Source organism: Mustela lutreola, chromosome 4 (assembly GCF_030435805.1).
Source record: "Mustela lutreola isolate mMusLut2 chromosome 4, mMusLut2.pri, whole genome shotgun sequence".
In the NCBI taxonomy this organism is placed as follows: Eukaryota; Metazoa; Chordata; class Mammalia; order Carnivora; family Mustelidae; genus Mustela; species Mustela lutreola.
The window spans coordinates 30,705,164-30,723,357 of record NC_081293.1 but is presented as its reverse complement, the minus strand read 5'-3'; the positions used below and the strand labels follow the sequence as shown (position 1 = coordinate 30,723,357).

Sequence of the window (18,194 nt, the reverse complement as noted above, 5' to 3'; positions counted from 1 at the left end):
TTGACAAAAGACGGGACAGACTAGAACTGGGAAGGGCAGATGAGAGCCTGAATTTAATGAAGCAGAACCGAGCTACAGATACGTCAGTGAAAGCTGAGGAGACTTCTGGAATATCCGGCCCTTCATTCGCATGTGACAACCTCTACGGCCCCTGTGGACTTCTGGGGCCAAGATGGCTTCACATCCCAAAGTAACAAAGCCACGTGTGTGTTCTTGGGCAAACAGCTGATGCTAAGAGGCTCAACGTTAGGGAAGTTAAGAGCAGATGAAGCAGAGATCACCACCGGTTAAGAATTCACGAAAACGGTACTGAACAGTATCCAGCATTTCCCTCCTCAATCCTGCGCTATCACAGATCACAGATTTAAACATCATGAATTATCATTCGTGTTGATAGTCATGCCAAGTTCATCTACTAAAGCGCTCTCCGTTAGCTGAGCTCCTGGGGAAGGCATTCAGAGAAAGAGGCTGTAGAAATAATTCTTCCATTGGTATGAAGTCACTCTCATTTTCAGCCTATAAAACCGAGAAAAGAAATGGCTGCGTGAGTAAAACTCTCGGGCAACAGGCTAAGCTGCCTGCCAGACCCAGAGGGAGTTTCGACAAGATGCAGAGGGAGGTGGGAAGCTCTGGCCACATGGAGAGCACAGGTGCTGGAACGGAAACAGGCCCTGCTCTGAGCCAAGGAGACAAGCAAGAAGGCAATCAGGACACTCGCACCGAGCCTAGCCGGGAACCTCCCGCTGAGGCCACGAGGAAAGGGGAGCCAGAGAAGCCCACTTGCCTGAAGCAACCCAAGAAGACTTCTAGAACAGCAGATCGTTCTCTACATCCAAGTAAGATGGTTGGAGGGGTCATGCATACCCACCACCTCCACTGCTTGCAGGATGACGGTGTGGGTGATGATGGCATTCACAGCACTTGAACTGGGTGGTCTGTACAAAACACCCCTAATTCTCACAATATCCCCCTCCCCGTTTTACAGATGATGCAATAGAGGCAGAGAGGTTAAGTAACTCACCCAGAGTCCCACAGCTAATCGGAACCAAATGATCATCAGAGGGAAAGAGAGGGCTCAATGTTGATGAACCTAACCATGACCTGGAAGGGCCAGGAAGACTGCCCAGAGGTGCACTTCTCTGGAGAGCTTCTGGAACTACGATGGTACGTGCCCATGATCCCATAATCCCAGGCAGGGAGGAGCTATGCCACGCTTCTGGTCACTGAGAGATACTGTCCTCCAAAGGGAAGCCTCAGCGCAGTATTCTGAATAATGTCACCCGAAGCTGTCCTTGTCCTTACCCCTACGGCCCCCGAATGTGACCTTACATGGCAAAAGGGGTTTTGTAGACATGGCATTGTTACAAATCTTGAGACGGGGAGGTTATCCTGGCTTATCCAGGTGGACCCTATGTAATCACAAGGGCCTTACAAGGGAAAGAAGGTTCAAGAGAGACAGGGAGACATGGCAGCTGAAGTCGTTGGAGAGAATGATGCAGCCACTGGCCAAAGAACGTGCCTGACCTCTAGAAGCTGGAAAAGAAAAGGAAGAGATTCACCCCCAGCCTCTGGAAGAAACACAACTCTGCCCACACCTTGACTTTAGCCTCACATCGAGACCTGTTTCAGATTCCCGACCTCCAGAGCTGTGTAATAACACATCTGTGTTGTTCAAAGCCACTGAGTGTGTGACAGTTTGTCCCAGCAGCATAGGAAACAAATCCAGACAGGAGAGCAGAGCTGCCTGTGGCTGTGCCTGTGTCCCCTCACACGTCCCTGCTGGGGGAGGACAAATCCCCAAAACAAGTCAAAGTCCTTAAAGGCAAAAGTGGTTGCAGCTTCATTAAACCCATGAGGCAGTACGGTGAGAGGGGACCCATGCTCTTTATCAGCTCAGGGAGCCAGCAACCTTTAGCCAATCTCCAGTTGCCTCCTTAAGGGGTGGAAAAAATATGCCATATACCAACTCCAAGAGGTTTGCTAAGAAGTTTTTTGGCAAAGTGTTAAGTGGTCTAAGAATATACAGCGTCCATTTCATGATGCCCACTTTTCATAAAAGACCAGCGTTTCCTTTCAGGTTAGTGCACACCTTTCCTGGCTCTCATCAGGACCAATTCTGACCCTCCTCCTTCCCCGGCCAGAGTCCACTCTCTCACCCAGGGTCTACACCGGGGTCTGCTCATGCCGGCTCACTTCTCAGTGCCCGCAACTGGCCAGGTAGAGGCCTGCATCTCTTCAGCAAAGCTCTGGAACCCACAGAATTATGGGGAACAGAGCCAGAGATTTGGGAAAGATTGGGGATGGGTTTATCAGCTCCCGGCCTCTCCTTTACTGACCACGCACCACTCACCCCACTCCCCACCAAGAGCAAGAGACCCAGAGCTGTCCTGGGACAAAGACTGAAACTCTGCCAAGAAGCTTCGTATCAATACTAGGGCCAAAGCCACACTGACCACGGAGAAGAACAACCAGGGGCTCCTTGCCCTTCAGCATGGGGTGGGGGGGCGTGGGGCGTAGGAATAGGTCCAAACGTATAAGCCAATGGTTCCCAGCCATTTGCCAAAAGAATGCCTTTTGCTACTTCTACTTCACACCCCCCCAAACATTTGAAATGTCTGGGCCATTAAAATATCTTTAAAAAATAATAGTAATAAAATATCTTTAATAATAATATCTCTTTCCATATTTTTTAAAGATTTTATTTATTATTTGACAGACAGATAGATCACAAGCAGGCAGAGAGGCAGGCAGAGGGAGAGAGGAGGAAGCAGGCTTCCCACTGAGCAGAGAGCCCGATGTGGGGCTTGATCCCAGGACCCTGAGATCATGACCTGAGCCGAAGGCAGAGGGTTTAACCCACTGAGCCACCCAGGCACCCCTATCTTGCCATATTTTTATTATTACTCAAGAGCCAATTAATCAACTGCCAGTTGATCTTCTTTTTAGCAAAAGATGGCCAGTGTTACTCCAAACTGATATATGATTCCAACCAAAAATCAAAGAAAATATAATTGAGTTAGCTCATTTGGCCTGACTGCACACACGGCAAAGAGCTTGAGGAACCCCAGGGTTTCTTCTCTGAGCTTCTCAAGCCCTGTGGGCAGCTGGCTAGAATCCCAAGTAGTAAACAGAACCACAGAAGCCACAGAGTTCCATGGAGGGGAGGGTCTCGGCAGCTCATGCAAGGGTCGGTCTGGCCCAACCTAACAAAAAATGGAGTCAGTCAAGCCCTGCCAGGCATCACCTGGGGACAGTTTCTTGCTGACTCGCGTCCATCTCCACCTCCACCTTGGTTCCCTCTGCCCTCGAGTTCTCATGGCCTCTCAGAAACAGGGGCTCCCTTTAACTACTCCATTTCAAACAGAGGGATACGCCTGCCTGCTTCTCCAGAGACTCCATCCAGCCTACCCTCAGTAGAATTCACTTCTCCTACAAACCATCACTAGGCCCTTGAACAACTGGCTTCATATTTCTGGGCCACAGGTCAAGGTCAACCACTGGTCAAGTAGAACAGAGATCGGCCAGCAAGGACTGAGTCTATCAAATCCATGAAGCTGACACACGACACACAAGTGTGAAACCACGGGTCCTGGGATCAGAGAAGGGAGCATGGAAGTTCTGGGCCCCCTATAAAGAGCAGAAGCCTTTGGGACAATGTCTGCCACCAGAAAGACACGGCTTGCCGGCCCTGCTAAAGCCACATGTGCTGGGGTAGCGAGGACGGGCAGGCCTTCATCCCCGAGAACAGCAGGCTGGGTGAGTAAGCCACCCCCAGCGGGCAAATGTCGTCTGCTTCCACATGCGTGATCAACTCAGAAAACGCACATGCATGGAGACGGAAAGTAAAAGAGAGGTGACGAGGGCTGGCGGAGGTCCAGGAAAGGGGAGTTACTGTTCAGCGGGCTGGGGATGACAAGGAAGCAGGGGGCACAGACAGCACCGACTCCCAACACAGGAGCATATCGTTAACGTCACTGAACCGCGCACTTAGACACGGTTAAAATGGCAAGTATTAGTTTATGTTTATTTTAACACACACACACACACACACACACACACACACACAAGTTATAAAGGAACAAAATAGAAAGCTCTGAAGAGCCAAGAATCAGTTCTGCCTGGGGAGGGGGGACGAGAGGAGCTGTGACCGGGAGGTGGCATTTCAGGCAAGCCAAGGAAGGGATGGAGGCCCATCTGTGCCTCGCGTCTCAGGAACAGAGATTGGGAGGGGAGAGGGGAGGCCTTCATTGAGACAATGGGGTGTTGAGGAAAGATCATATTTACTCTCTACTCAGTTGCTCTGCTCATAAGAACCCTCTGTGGCCCCTTCTATCACCCTTTCCAGACTCTTCACTCTAGGAAACAGAGATCATCTACACTGCCTTCTGCTGAGATCCACACAACACTCTAGATTGTGGTGTCCCTGCTCAGAGGCCAACTCCATCCTCTCCACCCACCCGTGTCTCCCACAGCCTTCAACACCAGAGTCAAAACTTTTTTTTTTTTTTAAGATTTTATCTGATTTTATCTGAGAGAGAGAGAGCACGAGCAGGGGGAGAAGCAGAGAGAGAAGCAGACTCCCCGCTGAGCAGGAAGCCCCACAGGGGACTGGATCCCGGCCAGGACCTTGAGATCATGACCTGAACTCAAGTCAGACACTTAAATGACTGAGCCACCCGGGCGCCCAACTCAGAACTTCTTGCCTCCCCAGAAGACTCCTGAGCAATCTCTTTCCTCTTCCTATTTTTCTGTTTCCTATCACGAAAGGCAGGATAGCATCGAGGGTTAAAGTATGGCCCACATTCAAAGCCTGGATCCGCCAACAATAGCTACACAATCTATTACTTCACCTCTCTGTACCTCAGTTCTCCCCACTGTAAAACAGGATAATAGTTGCATAGGACTTTGACAATTAAAATGAGAAAATTCACAAAAAGTGTTCGGTGCACAAAAGCTTAACAAATGGCAATTACTGTTATTGTAACAGTTATATATTGCTTTGATATTAAACTAATTTTAAAGAATATTTGAATGAGGGGCGCCTGGGTGGATCAGTGGGTTAAAGCCTCTGCCTTCGGCTCAGGTCATGATCCCAGAGTCCTGGGATGGAGCCCTGCATCGGACTCTCTGCTCAGCGGGGAGCCTACTTCCTCCTCTCTCTGCCTGCCTCCCTGCCTATTTGTGATCTCTCTCTGTCAAATAAATAAATAAAATCTTTAAAAAAATATTTGAATGATAGCTCAAGTATTTTTAAATATCTTATTTAATTTAAAAAACATATCTTTCTTTATTGGAATGGCAAAATTATTTATATAATTTCTGAAATGGCTTAAAAACAGTCCTCACTCTCCTAAAAGTTATTCACAATAGCCCCGTCCTGTGTGCACTCTTCTCTGTTCAGAATCTTCTTGATGCTTATGGATTCAGTTCGTTCCATGATGATTTTTGTAAATGCTGTAAGAGAGGACCTTTCATTCCTTTGAGCCCCCGGAAAATGTCCCCAGCAGAGCACTCTGTCTTCACAGGGCATTCTCCTGGGGTCTGACCCATCGGTGGCTCTTCCCTCCAGCCCTCCTCTAGGCCCTGGCTGTGTGTGTTTGTGAAGGCCTGTGTGGTTCTGAAGCTGCGGGGTCAGAGCCAGCGGCCAGCTCTGCGTTTAGGACATTAAACCATGCTGGGCGCATCAGCCCTCTCTGGCACTCAGAACGTCAGTCTCGGGCTGGCTGCCCTCTTCTGCAGAGGCTCCCGGCCAGCCCAGTGGGACGCTTGCCTTTTTCACTTGAGTCTTGACAGCAGGCACAGATTTAATGATTGGAAAGCACTTTGAGAATTCAGAGTGCTCCATAATTGCTAACTCATAATCCCCAAATTGTTCTCCGTATGGCTGCGGGAGGCAAAGTGTCTGCCCTCGGGAGGGCCTTTGTTAGAATGCCCCTGCCCCCAGCAGAACCCAGCCGGGCAGGGGCAAAAGGGGGCTCTGACCGTAGAGGAGTGTCTACCTAAGGCTCTTCAAAGTGTGCCGAGAGCAAGGCTGCTCTAAGTGTGAACCAGATAAAGAGGGGCTTGATAAGAATGCAGATTCTTGGGCCCTTCCAAAGCAACTAACTCAGGGTCTCTGAAGATAACCTGTATTTTAATAAACTCCCCTAGACAACTCTCATTCGCACTAATTAGAGCACTAACGGGGAGAGGTAGGGGCACGGGTTTGGGGTCAGAAGGACCTAGGTTTGAGCTGGTCTTGCCCCTCACTGTCAGAGCTCCACAGGCTCGTAAGATCTTGTTTGGGCAACAACACGCCCCCCCACCCCCACCCCCATACGTGTGCTTCATAAGGCACACAGCAGGTTAGAGAGGCTGAACAGTTCCTCTACAAAGAGCCCTATTTGACCCAGAACTTCTCAAACTGTCTAACCAAGGAAGTTTCTATCCATCACTAATGCCAGAATCACCTCACAGACTTACTATCTCATGAGACAAAGCTCGTGAAGGTCCTTCCTGGGGACCATGAAGCCTAGGGAGTAAGGGACAGCACCTTACGGCAGGGGTTCTGGCAGGAAGGAGGCCCCAGCCCGTGAGGGACAGCCCCTGGAGCCCTCCTTATCCCGCAACTAGGGTCCTAGGCAGCATGGCTTGCTCAGTTTTCCACAGACCTGCCGCCTGGAGTGGACATGTCACAACAGCGAGGTCACCTTCCTGCTTCGGGTAATTTCCCTCAGAGGCAAGACAGATCCATTTTTAACAGCTCTTCATTTCAGCAGAGAATGCCCTCCCGCCTCCGATGGGGGCTGGGGACCAGGACTGGAAGGGAGTCTTTGTTCTTCTGACCAGTGCTGACAGTTTAATTAAACCCAGCTCCAGACGGGGTCGGAGGGGTCAGGCATTCTTCAACAGGACTCCTGCAGGAAATCACCTCCACGCCTCTCCAGACACCAGGGCCCTGTTAATGAGCTATCCTGCTCCTCCTTACAGCAGGGATATAAATAAGGGGAAAGAAGCGCCCTGGGCTGCCCTCAATCACCCACCCCCACCCCTTCCAGGTCCAGCAGAGACACAAAAGGTTGATCTTGTCCGGACGCATATTGGTTTCAAGGCTAAAAAGAAACCCCGAGGAACTGGGCTGCCGAAAGTGGCTTCTGGACGAGGAAGGGAAGGCAAGGCACGGCACAGACCCCGCCCCACATCCAGAAGGACAGAGGCACAGAGTCTGACCCTCACTGTTCTCCATCCCAAATGCGCGTGGAGACTGGGTTTTGCTGATATAAGAGGAGCCATGAGGTTCAAGCGTGCCTGAGCCCTGTACGCATCCACAAAACATCTCCATTTTCTCCTGTGATCGACTGTCAGGGAATGAAGCATGCCCCAAACCCAGGCCACCTGCCCCCAGAGTGGAGCCACCCCCGCAGGGGACAGCGATCTAGCCAGGGGAGAGTCCGCCCCACCCACTGCGTCCTGCTGCTGGTCAGACACAAGCCGATCTCAATCTCGCTCTAAGAAAGCGCTGATGATAACCCTCCCCTCCCGGAGAGACAGCGCCTGCCCTCTGCCCTACACAGCCCCCTCCGTGTGTTCTCAGCACCTAGAACAGCGCCTAGCCCACAGGAGGGCCTGAGTAACCATTAAATGAATGGGTGGGCGGGGGCAGGGGATGCGTAGGATTATAGGTAGATTGATTGGTACATGGGTCCGTAGAAGTTGAATGGGTGGAGCGCTGGCTGGGGATGGTGATGGTTGTGGGTAAGCGAGTGGGAGAATCGATGGGAAAGCAGATGGAGTAGGGGGGTGGGAGTGTGTTCGATGGAAGAATGGGTGGAAGGAGGGATGGTAGAGGGAATAGAGATAGATGGGCAGATGGATGGGTTGACTGGTGTATTGTAGATAGGTAAGTAGGAGTGCAGATGAGCGGGGGGTGGGTATGTGACAGATTGATGGGGTTGGAGGATAGGTAGGTGGGTGGGTAGGTGAGTCGGTAGACGAGAACAAGAAGTGGATGTGTGGTAAGGAGATGGTGGATGGAAAAGGGAGGTGGATGACCAGTAGGGAAGGATGAGCTTTAGCATCCGAGAGACCAGGGTTTGAAATTGACTCAGCACCCTGGGCATGTCTCCAACCCTCTGAGCTCACATGTCTGCATCTGTCAAATGAGGGAAATGCTGACCACAGAGATGTTCTGATGACGAAATCAGATCATGTTTGAAGATTGTCCCCCTCCCCCCCCCACCATGAGCCTGGAACAGAATGACCTTCCATTTGTCCTAACAGTTACTGTAACAACTGTTGTTCCTGAGACCTTTCATGACTGTCCTGGGAGACCCAGGCGGCAAGAAGATGTCACAGGATAGGCATACTTCTGCAGAGGCTTTGACTCCCTCTACCCGCAGACAAGGGGTAGGTGGGTGCTCTCTTCTAAAGAGGTTAGGGAGTGAGGGTGCTGAGCGGGAACTCAGGGCTCACCCTTAAGGGGGGGCCTCCCCAAAAAAGCAAAGAGCACACAAGTGATTCCAGGGCCCTAAGAAACATTTCAGGGCAACATCACCTACCAGCTCCATGCTTGCCCAGGAAAGTACCCGAGAGTACAAAAGGCACATTCCCTTTGGCAGTTCCTGGGCCTGAGTGACGCCGGTCCCAGGTCACCCCGTGGCTGCAGGAAAGCACACCACACCCCCTCCACAACCCCTAGGTGTGTCTCTGCAGGTGTGCCTCATGAAACACAGCCTCTTGTGGAGGAAAAAAAAAAAAAAACATTTAAACCTGTTGGGAGAGATCCCTGCCATGGGACGAGATGGTTCTACACGAAAACAGACAGATGGACAAACGCTCAAGTGCGAGGTCAACTTGAAGACCATGATGCCACCGCCAAATCAGTCCTCACGTGGATTCATCCCACATTCCCTGAGCATCTATCACTGGCCACAAAGTTTACACCTGCCACAAGAGTAGGTTACATCTTTCTCCAATCCCCGCAACAGCCTACAAGGTAGCCAGAATTCTCTTTATCTGACAAAAGAGCAAAGCAGGTTTCCCCGGGGTTGGAGGAAGCCCTCCAACATCACATGGCCAGCACTCATTTTAACTCCAACCACAGAGGCTTTCCAGCACTTGTAAAAGCTGGGAGGTCTCCTACCATAAAAGTCACACATGCTTCTTACAGAACATGTGGGAAAACCAGAAAAGAAATAAGTCACCCAGAGACAACCCCTGTTGGCATTTTAGGGTCTTTTTCCATGCCTTCTTTACAGTGATTTATTTAGTGATTTTATCATCAGTACAGTTTTGCATCCTGGTTTTTGGTAATGCAAACATTTGTCTACAATACTCTACACCCTCCATAAAGACCACATTTGATGGTGATATAAATATTTCCTCAAGCAGCTATATCATAATTTACTGAACTGTTGCCCCAACACTGAACATACATTTCAATATTCAGTATTCTATATTTCAATAAAGGAATATTCTACATTTCAGGGCACCTGGCTCAGTCGGTTATGTGTCTGCCTTCAGCTCAGGTCTTGAACTCAGGGTGCTGGGATTGAACCCTACATCAGCCTCCCTAAGCAAAGAGCCTGCTTTCTTCCTCTCCCTCTCCTCCATGCTCATACTATCTCCCTCTCTGTCTAATAAATAAATAAAATCTTAAAAAAAAAAAAAGAAATATCCTACATTTCAAAATTCTAAATCATGCTGCAATGAACATGTTTGTGCTCATGTTTTATTATTTCCTTAGGCTAGATCCCTAAATGTGAGATTTCAGGAAAGATCCTGAAGGTCTGGTATCTAATTCCAGCCCCATCACCAAACCACTCTGTGGTCCAAGGCAAGTCACATCTCTGGGCCTCAGGTCCCACATATGGAACACAATGGACAGACCAACCCAACAAAGGGGAAATATTCCTGAAGAGTAGCCAGTACCAGGATTTTAGCCCCTGACAGCCACACACACAAAGTCAACCCAAATATGGACTGTGCCGTCTGACCCACTCTGTGAGCACCTCACCTACACATTTGGTCTCTCTCAAACCTGCTTCATGCTGACTTAGCATAATGGCCTCTGCTAAAAGCCCATGATTTGCTCCAGGTGGGAAGGATTAGCAACGGATCCCTCAAAGCAGAGGGGAGGTCAACAGAACCACCAGGCCCTGCCTCCTAAGGGAATGTGGCCCCCCTCCAGTTCCTAAAGGAGTGGGCTCCCCAGTAAGACAGCACCAGGCGATCCCACAAACCCCCAACCCACCTCCCTGGCCCAGGAATGACCTGATGACCAAAGGTGAGCCAATCAGATTCTTTTCCTAGAAATCTGGAGTTGGGACCTGAGACACGGGGATTAACTCCAAGGCCACAGGAAGTACGAGGGGAGTCAGCACTGGGGCTAAGCAAAGTCATGGCGGAACTGAGATGCTGCCCATAAGCCCAGGACACTGGTCTGCAGGGAGAAGCAGGAAAAGAATGAGAAATTCAGAAAGAACTAGAAACACCCTTCACTTCTCCGTCTGGTCCCAGCAATACTTCACTTCCTGTCCTGGGAACGTGTAAGTCTGCTGGTTGTGCCCTTGCAACTCCCCACCACCCTTCCCATCACCAGCCTGTGGGGGTTTCTGTTTCCAGAGCCCAGAGTGTCCAAGCGTTCCTCGGCCAGACCAAGCAGACTGCGACAGTTACCAGAGACGTTTGCAATGCCGGATGCTCAAGTCAATAGACTGAGGGTGCAGTTGTGACAAAGAATATCAGCAAATAAATCTTTGAGCACCCGGTGCTCCTGCATCCTTCCTCAGCACAACAACAAAGGTAAAAAACCCAGGAACAAACAACCAGATCAATAAAAGGGTCTGTTTAACCATTTCCCCCAGGACGTGCACTTTTGAGATGGCCTGACTTGGAGTGGCGTCCGGTGGCACTAAAACAGGTTGGGCCCAGCCCTAAACTCAAGTCCCAGCCTGACCTGAGCAGGGGCACTGCACAGGAGTCCTCCCCAAAGTCCTGCGGGCTGCCACACTTGTCCCTGCAGCCGAGCTCCAGAAATATTAACAGGAGAGCTAAAGAAAATAGTTTCCCTCCACCAGGTCTGGCTATGCTCCTGGATAAGAAACATCTCCTGCCAAGAGTTAGGGACCCATTGCCTAAAAAGAAAAAGCAGTAGGACTGGGGAAATGTTCTGCTCTAGAGCCTGGAAATACTCCCCAAAGAACCACCAAGCCTTCTCTCAGGCGTGCCCTTCTGGAAGTCCCTCTGTTGACTGCTGACTGGCCTCCTCCCCAAGAGAGCCAGCCCCAGGTCACAGGTGTGAGAACATCTGGTGTTTCTGGAGGCCACTGCCTCCCCTGGTTCCCAGCGCCATAGGGTGCCAAGAGCAGGAGTGAGGCAGACTCCTGTCCTCGTCAGTGGCTTTTCCACTCCTTGAATGGAGTTCCTGGTGTCATGCTTTACACATAAAATCCAGTCATTTAAATTTGTTAAAGCACAGAAGTACTTTTCTCCAGTAAAATACGAAACCATGAAGAGCACTGAGCGGGGAGTCCGAAAGGGACTTGAATTCTGAGCCTGAGAAGGTCACTTCACCTCTCCAACTTCAAGACAAAACTTGAAGGCGGGTCCAAGGACACAGGGGCTGCCTGGGGACCACTAGGCTCATCAAGAGCTCTGGAAATCGTGACACATGTGCAAAGAACTGGCTGTGCTGAATCCAGATTCCAGGAACCCACAATCATGTTATCAGCACTCGGGCAGTACTGGGGTACCGCCTCCCTCCCAGCCCCACAGCCTCAGGCCTGTCAAAGTCACTTGCTGCCCCTTTCTCCACCTTTATGCTGCCCTACAAGCTTTTCCAGGCAAGACCAGCAGGCTCACTACCATGCACACAGTGCTCGGCTGGCCACGCTGAAGGTCCCAACCAGTGGTCTTTCAGGTTGTAAATGGCAACAACTAAAAGGACTCAAAAACCTCCCAAGTCAAAATTCATAATCCAGACAGCCCTTCAAAAATCTAACAAGAGGGGCCCCTGGGTAGCGCAGTCGGTTAAGTGTCTGACTCCTGGTCTCAGCTCAGGTCATGATCACAGGGTTGTGGGACTGGGCTCTGAGCTCGGTATGGAATCTTCTTGGGATTCTCTCTCCCTCTCCCTAAGCCCCTTCCACCCCCCAACACACTCGCTCTCTCTCTGGCATAAATAATAAATAAATGGGTTGGGTTTTTTTTTTTAAACTCTAACAAGAGTACACAGTTGTTCTACATGCTTACAGAAAGCAAAGCTAAGAAAAACGTAAATTGTTGGGAAACAGATTTAGGGCTCAAACTTAATATTTCTAATATGCAGATCTGTCCATTAATGTAACTGACTATCTGGAGAGGGAGTGAACTCTCCATCATTAGAGGTAACCAAGCAAAGAATGAAGGACCCCATGCTAAGGAACAGCAAAGGAGATTCCTTAGGGAATCTCTAAAGTCCTGCCCAAAGCAAGACGCCCAAAATGGAATAAATGGTAGAACAATCACAGCCACATTTAACAAACCATAGAGCAGCAGAATTAGACACTACCCTTGAAGCTTGAAAGAAGTACATTTACAGCAAATAAAAGTATGACCTTATGCCATGGTTGATAAGCTTCCCGATCTCGTGACTCCAATCTGATAATAGAAAGAGGTCTAAGAAGGGCTTCATTGAATGAATCAATATTCAACCCAAGGCAGAACACCAAAGGCTGAGACAGATGTGCGGGCTGGAAAGCCTCTGGCATCATGGCTGACAAGAACCCCCTCCCAAGAACATTCTCACACCCGCACTGTCAAAGGCAGCACAGAGAACTGAATGAGCCTTGGATCCCAGCGGGCATGACCACTGAGAAACGCCCCGCGAAGCACCTTCCTACAGGAAGGCCTGGCCAGACACGGCCCTTCCCACGGGGTGAGGGACAAGACCACAGCCAGAGCATCAGTCGCCGCATCACTCACAGCCTTGACAGAGCCTGGTTATTCTGGAACAGCAGTTCTGGTAACATGTGCAGCTGGTTCCGGTTCAGTCGTCTAAAAGAGAGAAGAAAGGAAGGGTTGGAAGGTGCCTTGCAATCCAGGAAACACAAAAACTTTTCAGAAAGCCCTGGGTTCAGAGTGGGAGGGCGTGGGGTCCAAATCCGAAGAGGGTCGCTGTGTTGTTACCCCTAGGAAAATGAGCTTCCCTGGGCCTCGGTTTCTATGAGTGGGAGTTCGGCATCGACACTTGGGGAGGATGGGCACTGAGCACCCGGGGAAGCTCCCCGCCAAGGACCCGATGTGTGGTGGGCAGTCGACCCCTCCCGGGATTTCTGCCCAAGCTCCTCTCGTTATCACGTTACATGCGCGAGACCCGTTGTAATTCATAAGGCACTGACTGAAATACTATGCTGGCTTTGTGAGCTGGAACACCGGACTCCACTTGAAACGGGAGCAGGGGTGGGACTAGCCCCACGGTTCTGATTCTTCCTTGCTTTCACCCACATTTAACTCAGGGGCAACTTAACTTTCTTTTATTATTTGCTTTAGGTCTTTTTCTCAAAATGAAAAGAGCGCTATTGATTTTTTTTATTATTTATGAAAGTGCATGCTTAATTCTTTACAAACGTCAAATAATCGAAGAAAACGGATTCGGCCACCTGCATTTTCCTCACCCAACCATCTGCGGATGTCTCTCCACATCAGACAACAGAACAACCCCTTTAATTTTAATGACTGGTATGTCCATCGTTTCTAATTGCTAGACTGGGGGACGGAACAACTACTCAGTTTTATACACACAGGCAGGAGTGGGAAGCCTGGTTCTGCAATGTGACCTGGACGGGAAGATACAATGTGGAAAGAACCCAGTCTCGTCCTAGGAAAGCAGCCACACCTAACCACACGTCAGCAGCTCTTTCTTGGACACCGTAAAACGGAACTCCCGCCCACCGGGGGTGGGACCCCTGCAAGTATGGAAGCTTGGTGCTCACGCTGTGGTCCACAGGCATCTGCACGGGCTTTGCCTGGGAGTTGCTAAGAGCGGCGATATCGCAGCCTCTCCCCTAGACCAGTGGAGTCAGACTCCATTTCAGCAGGATCCCCAAGCGATCCAGGCACTCCTGAGGGCTGGAGAAGCTCTGGTGTAAAACCCAACCTTGGGGTGCCTGGATGGCTCAGTGGGTTAAAGCCTCTGCCTTTGGCCCAGGTCATGATCCCAGGGTCCTGGGATCGAGCCCCACATCGGGCTCTCAGCTCAGCAGGGAGCCGCTTCCTCCTCTCTCTCTCTGCCTGCCTCTCTGCCTACTTGTGATCTCTGTCTGTCAAATAAATAAATAAAATCTTTTTAAAAATTAAAAAAATAAAACCCAGCCTCGGCCCTACAGACTACAGCACAGTTCAGATCTCGCACAACTGTGTCCTTTAACACCACTGGACGAGGATAAACCAACTCGGCAAAAGCTTTCTTGTGCTGGGAGGGAGGAAGAAACATAATTGTTTGTGGCCAATAGTAACTGGCCTGTGGTTATCTCCTAGGAGGTCACCCTTCATCTGATATGTGAGAAAAGCATCGTTTTCCAGCACGGTGCAGACAAGGAGACCAGCTGGAAGAAGTTTACTCAAAGGGTCAGGCTCCTAGGGAAACACATCACTGCCTTGGGGAAAAAAAAAAAAAAAAAAAGACCACCAATAGAATCCTTAAAGCACAGGAGTGGACATCAGATTACCCCAAGTTCCTTAACCTTGTCCAGTAAATTAATTCTGTATTTACACTGCCTGGGAATCATGGGTTTTTATTTTGTTTTGTTTTCCCCCAAGACTTTCTCATTTTTCCAGCTTCAATTTCTGCAAACACTGGAGAGGGGAAAAAAATTCAAGAGCCAGTATAAAGTAGAAAATCAAAGAACACCAAAGGAGGGCCCGAGCATTGTGAAGGAGGGGCAGGTAGCTAAGAACAGACGGCAGTAGTGGTGACCGGTCCTTAGCCCTCCACATGTGCCAGGCACAGAGACGAGTGCTGTAGGGGCGCTACCTCTCCATCGGAGGGAAAGCAGAACGCACAGGTGGGTGTCTTTCTCTCGAGCATGACAACAAGGGCTCACATTCACACACCTACCCTCCCGTTTCTTTCTCTCAACAACCTGCAGGAAATTTTTACCTCTACCGTCTTGCCATATGGCTTGGCTCTTAATAGGTGCTCAGGATGTTAACCGAGTCCACTGAGCTGTCTCTGTGATCGCTGAGGAAGCCAGGATGCCCAGAGGTGAGTGACTCTCCCTTGTCACGGCCACGTACGAGAGCCTGGTTCTGAAGAGCGCTTTTCCCCCACAATTCACAGCAGCCCCCCACGGCCAGCGCAGGGCGGCTGAGAGTGCCACTCCCGCTCCGTGCCCATGGCACGCCCACTCCCACGGCCAGCACGACTGCACACTTCCACCTCTGTACTTGGGCCTACAGGAACTGCTTACAAGAACCAGAATGTCTGTTCCCAAACCTACCTATACCAGAGGCGCTTATAATTTTACAAGGTAATTAACTATGACAGAGGAGAACAGAATACTCATGTGAAAAGAGTCATCTCTAGCAAAACCAAATTGGAGGCTTTCGAGAATGTCAATAAACCAAAAGCTGTTTGTTGAAGGGCTGTTGAATTAAGTAAAACACTGGGCCAAGGACAGGAGGGTCACCAAAAAACTCGGAGGCACCTGGGCAGCTCAGTCGGTTAAGCATCTGCCTTCGGCTCAGGTCATGATCTGTGGGTCCTGGGTTTGAGCCCTGGATCGGGCTCCCTGCTCAGAGTGGAGTCTGCTTCTCCCTCTCCCCTGCTTGTGCTATCTCTCTCTCAAATAAATAAATACAATCTTTAAAAATTTTTTTAAAAAATGGAATTCGGAATTCTTTTTTTTTTTTTTAAGATTTTATTTATTTATTTGACAGACAGAGATTACAAGTAGGCAGAGAGGCAGGCAGAGAGAGGAGGAAGCAGGCTCCCTGCTGAGCAGAGAGCCCTATGCGGGGCTCGATCCCAGGACCCTGGGATCATGACCTGGGCCAAAGGCAGAGGCTTTAACCCACTGAGCCACCCAGGTGCCCCGGAATTCGGAATTCTTAATCCAGATTGCTTCTAAGGGCATTTTAAACATCTCCCTCTACATGGGGTGCCTGGGTGGCTCAGTGGGTTAAAGCCTCTGCCTTCGGCTCGGGTCATAGGATAAAGCCCCACATCGGGCTCTCTGCTCAGCGGGGAGCCTGCTTCCCCCTCTCTCTCTACCTCCCTCTCTGCCGACTTGTGATCTCTCTCTGTCAAATAAATTAAAAAATTTTTTAAAATCTTTAAAAAAATAAACATGTCCCTCTACCTTAAAGAAACCAAAAATCATAAGCAAATCACTTGTGTGTAGTGTAGGTGACAGAAGCAATACAGAACTCCAGTCTCATACTGAGAAGAAAAGCCTGGGGGGGGGGGCAGGGAGGTGGGGAAGAGGGTCGATAAATGCACACTTCCATGTCTGTGCTCAAAAGGGAATGTTTAGAGTACGTGCAGTGTGTATGACTGCCCGCTTTACACAACGTGTAGGATTAATGGATCCACCACTGGTCTCCAGCAAGTCAGAGGAGAGGGTGCTGGCCGGCCTCAGTGACAACCCCCCAGGACACAGCGGTCACACCCCTCAAGAAGAACCACCTGCTGGGAACTTGTGGGGCACCTGCACAGGAAGGAAGGTATAGGAGCAGGACAGAAGGGACAAAGTCTGCAGTGACAAGTCTGGACTCAAAAAGGAGGGCCCTGCCCCCTCCCAAAGGCAGCGGCAGACATGAGGCGGGCACCCCCATCGGGTGTTGACAACCCCGCCCCAACCGCCCACACCTTTCCTCCTCCAGCACCCAGAGCTGAAGCTGCAGGAGCGGGTTTGGTCCGGGTCCCAATCAGGCCCTCACAGCCCGGTCAAGAATGTGTACTTTGTCCTGAGCCTTTGGAAGAAAACAAACAGCTCCAGTCCTCTGTTCTCACGGCAGGCCCCTTATCGCTCACTCTGGGGCCTGGGTGAAGAACGCAGAAGACATGCCTTGATTTTCTTCCAGGCTGCAGGAAGGCAAGGCGACAACCATAGTCTTCTCCCTTTGTTTAATACCCTACTTTCTTTGAAGTGAAAGAGAAAAGTGAGGTATAAGGTCATAGTCGTTAAGAGCTCAGGCTTCGGAGGCAAAATGATCCGGGTTCTAATCCCCTCTTAATCGCTTAATAATGCAAGTGCCTTAACTTCAGTGCCCTTCTGTTTCTCTTCTGTAAAATACCACTGACCACAGCGTTGTTTTAAGGATTAAATGAGATATTGTAGGGCAAAGAGCTTATCTTGGTGTCTGGCACAGAATAAGGCAATCAACTGTAGCTATAGTTATAATTATAAACTCATTGTAAGAAAATCCATAAAAACGATAAGCACAAAGAGTAAAATTAAAGTTACCTGATATCCCACCACTCAGTGCAATGGGGGTTAATCTTTCCAATTACTTTCCTCCTCCTGTGTTCTATATACACAGAAGTTGATGTGATTTACATAAACATCACTTCCTGCCTTTTTCATTTAATATTATATTGTGAGCACATTCCAATGGCCTTAACTATTCTTCAAAAATGTGACTTGATAACCCATGTCTCCACCAGAATGGCTTTCTCCATTTTTTTGTTGCTGTGTTTAAGAGATGTGCAAAAAATATCCTGGATATATACATTTTTTCGCCACATCTCTGATAACTGCCTTAAAGTAAAATGGACTTTCTGGTTCAGAGGGCATGAACTCTAGGACTCTTGACACCTCTTGAGAGCCAAACCAAAGCGGAACAGTGAGACCAGTGACCCCAGTGAATGGGTGTCCCTCTCCCACCTCATTCATACCACAATCCTTTTTTTTTTTTTTTCATTTTTGCCAACCTGAAATGCAAAACTTGATCAAGACCCACTCTCAAATGCAAAACCCCTGGGTTTAGAGACAACATGTAAGTCAGAAACATCACCTTCCAGTGTCTGTGCTGTGGCCCTGAACGTCCAAAACCCAGCTTCTCAGGTGGCTGCTGAGTCTCCCTGACAGTCCCCTTGGCATACCCATTCTTCCCCACTGCACACACACAGAAGCACAGACAGTGGTCACGCCTGGGCTCTGAGATTATAGGAGGCAATTTCACTTCCTCTGTACTGCGTGGGGTCTTTGCCACAATGCATTATCAGGGAAAGA

The 18,194-nt window shown here is 49.7% G+C and overlaps 1 protein-coding gene across 1 annotated transcript in view; it reads right to left on the bottom strand.

Moving 5' to 3' along the window:
* Window positions 1-18,194, bottom strand: part of SLIT1 (slit guidance ligand 1) — a 168,247-nt gene that overhangs the window by 125,106 nt on the left and 24,947 nt on the right. The window contains exon 4 of the mRNA XM_059169308.1: window positions 12,943-13,014. Coding sequence (XP_059025291.1) covers window positions 12,943-13,014 — 72 coding nt within the window. The remainder of the gene's footprint in view (window positions 1-12,942; window positions 13,015-18,194) is intronic.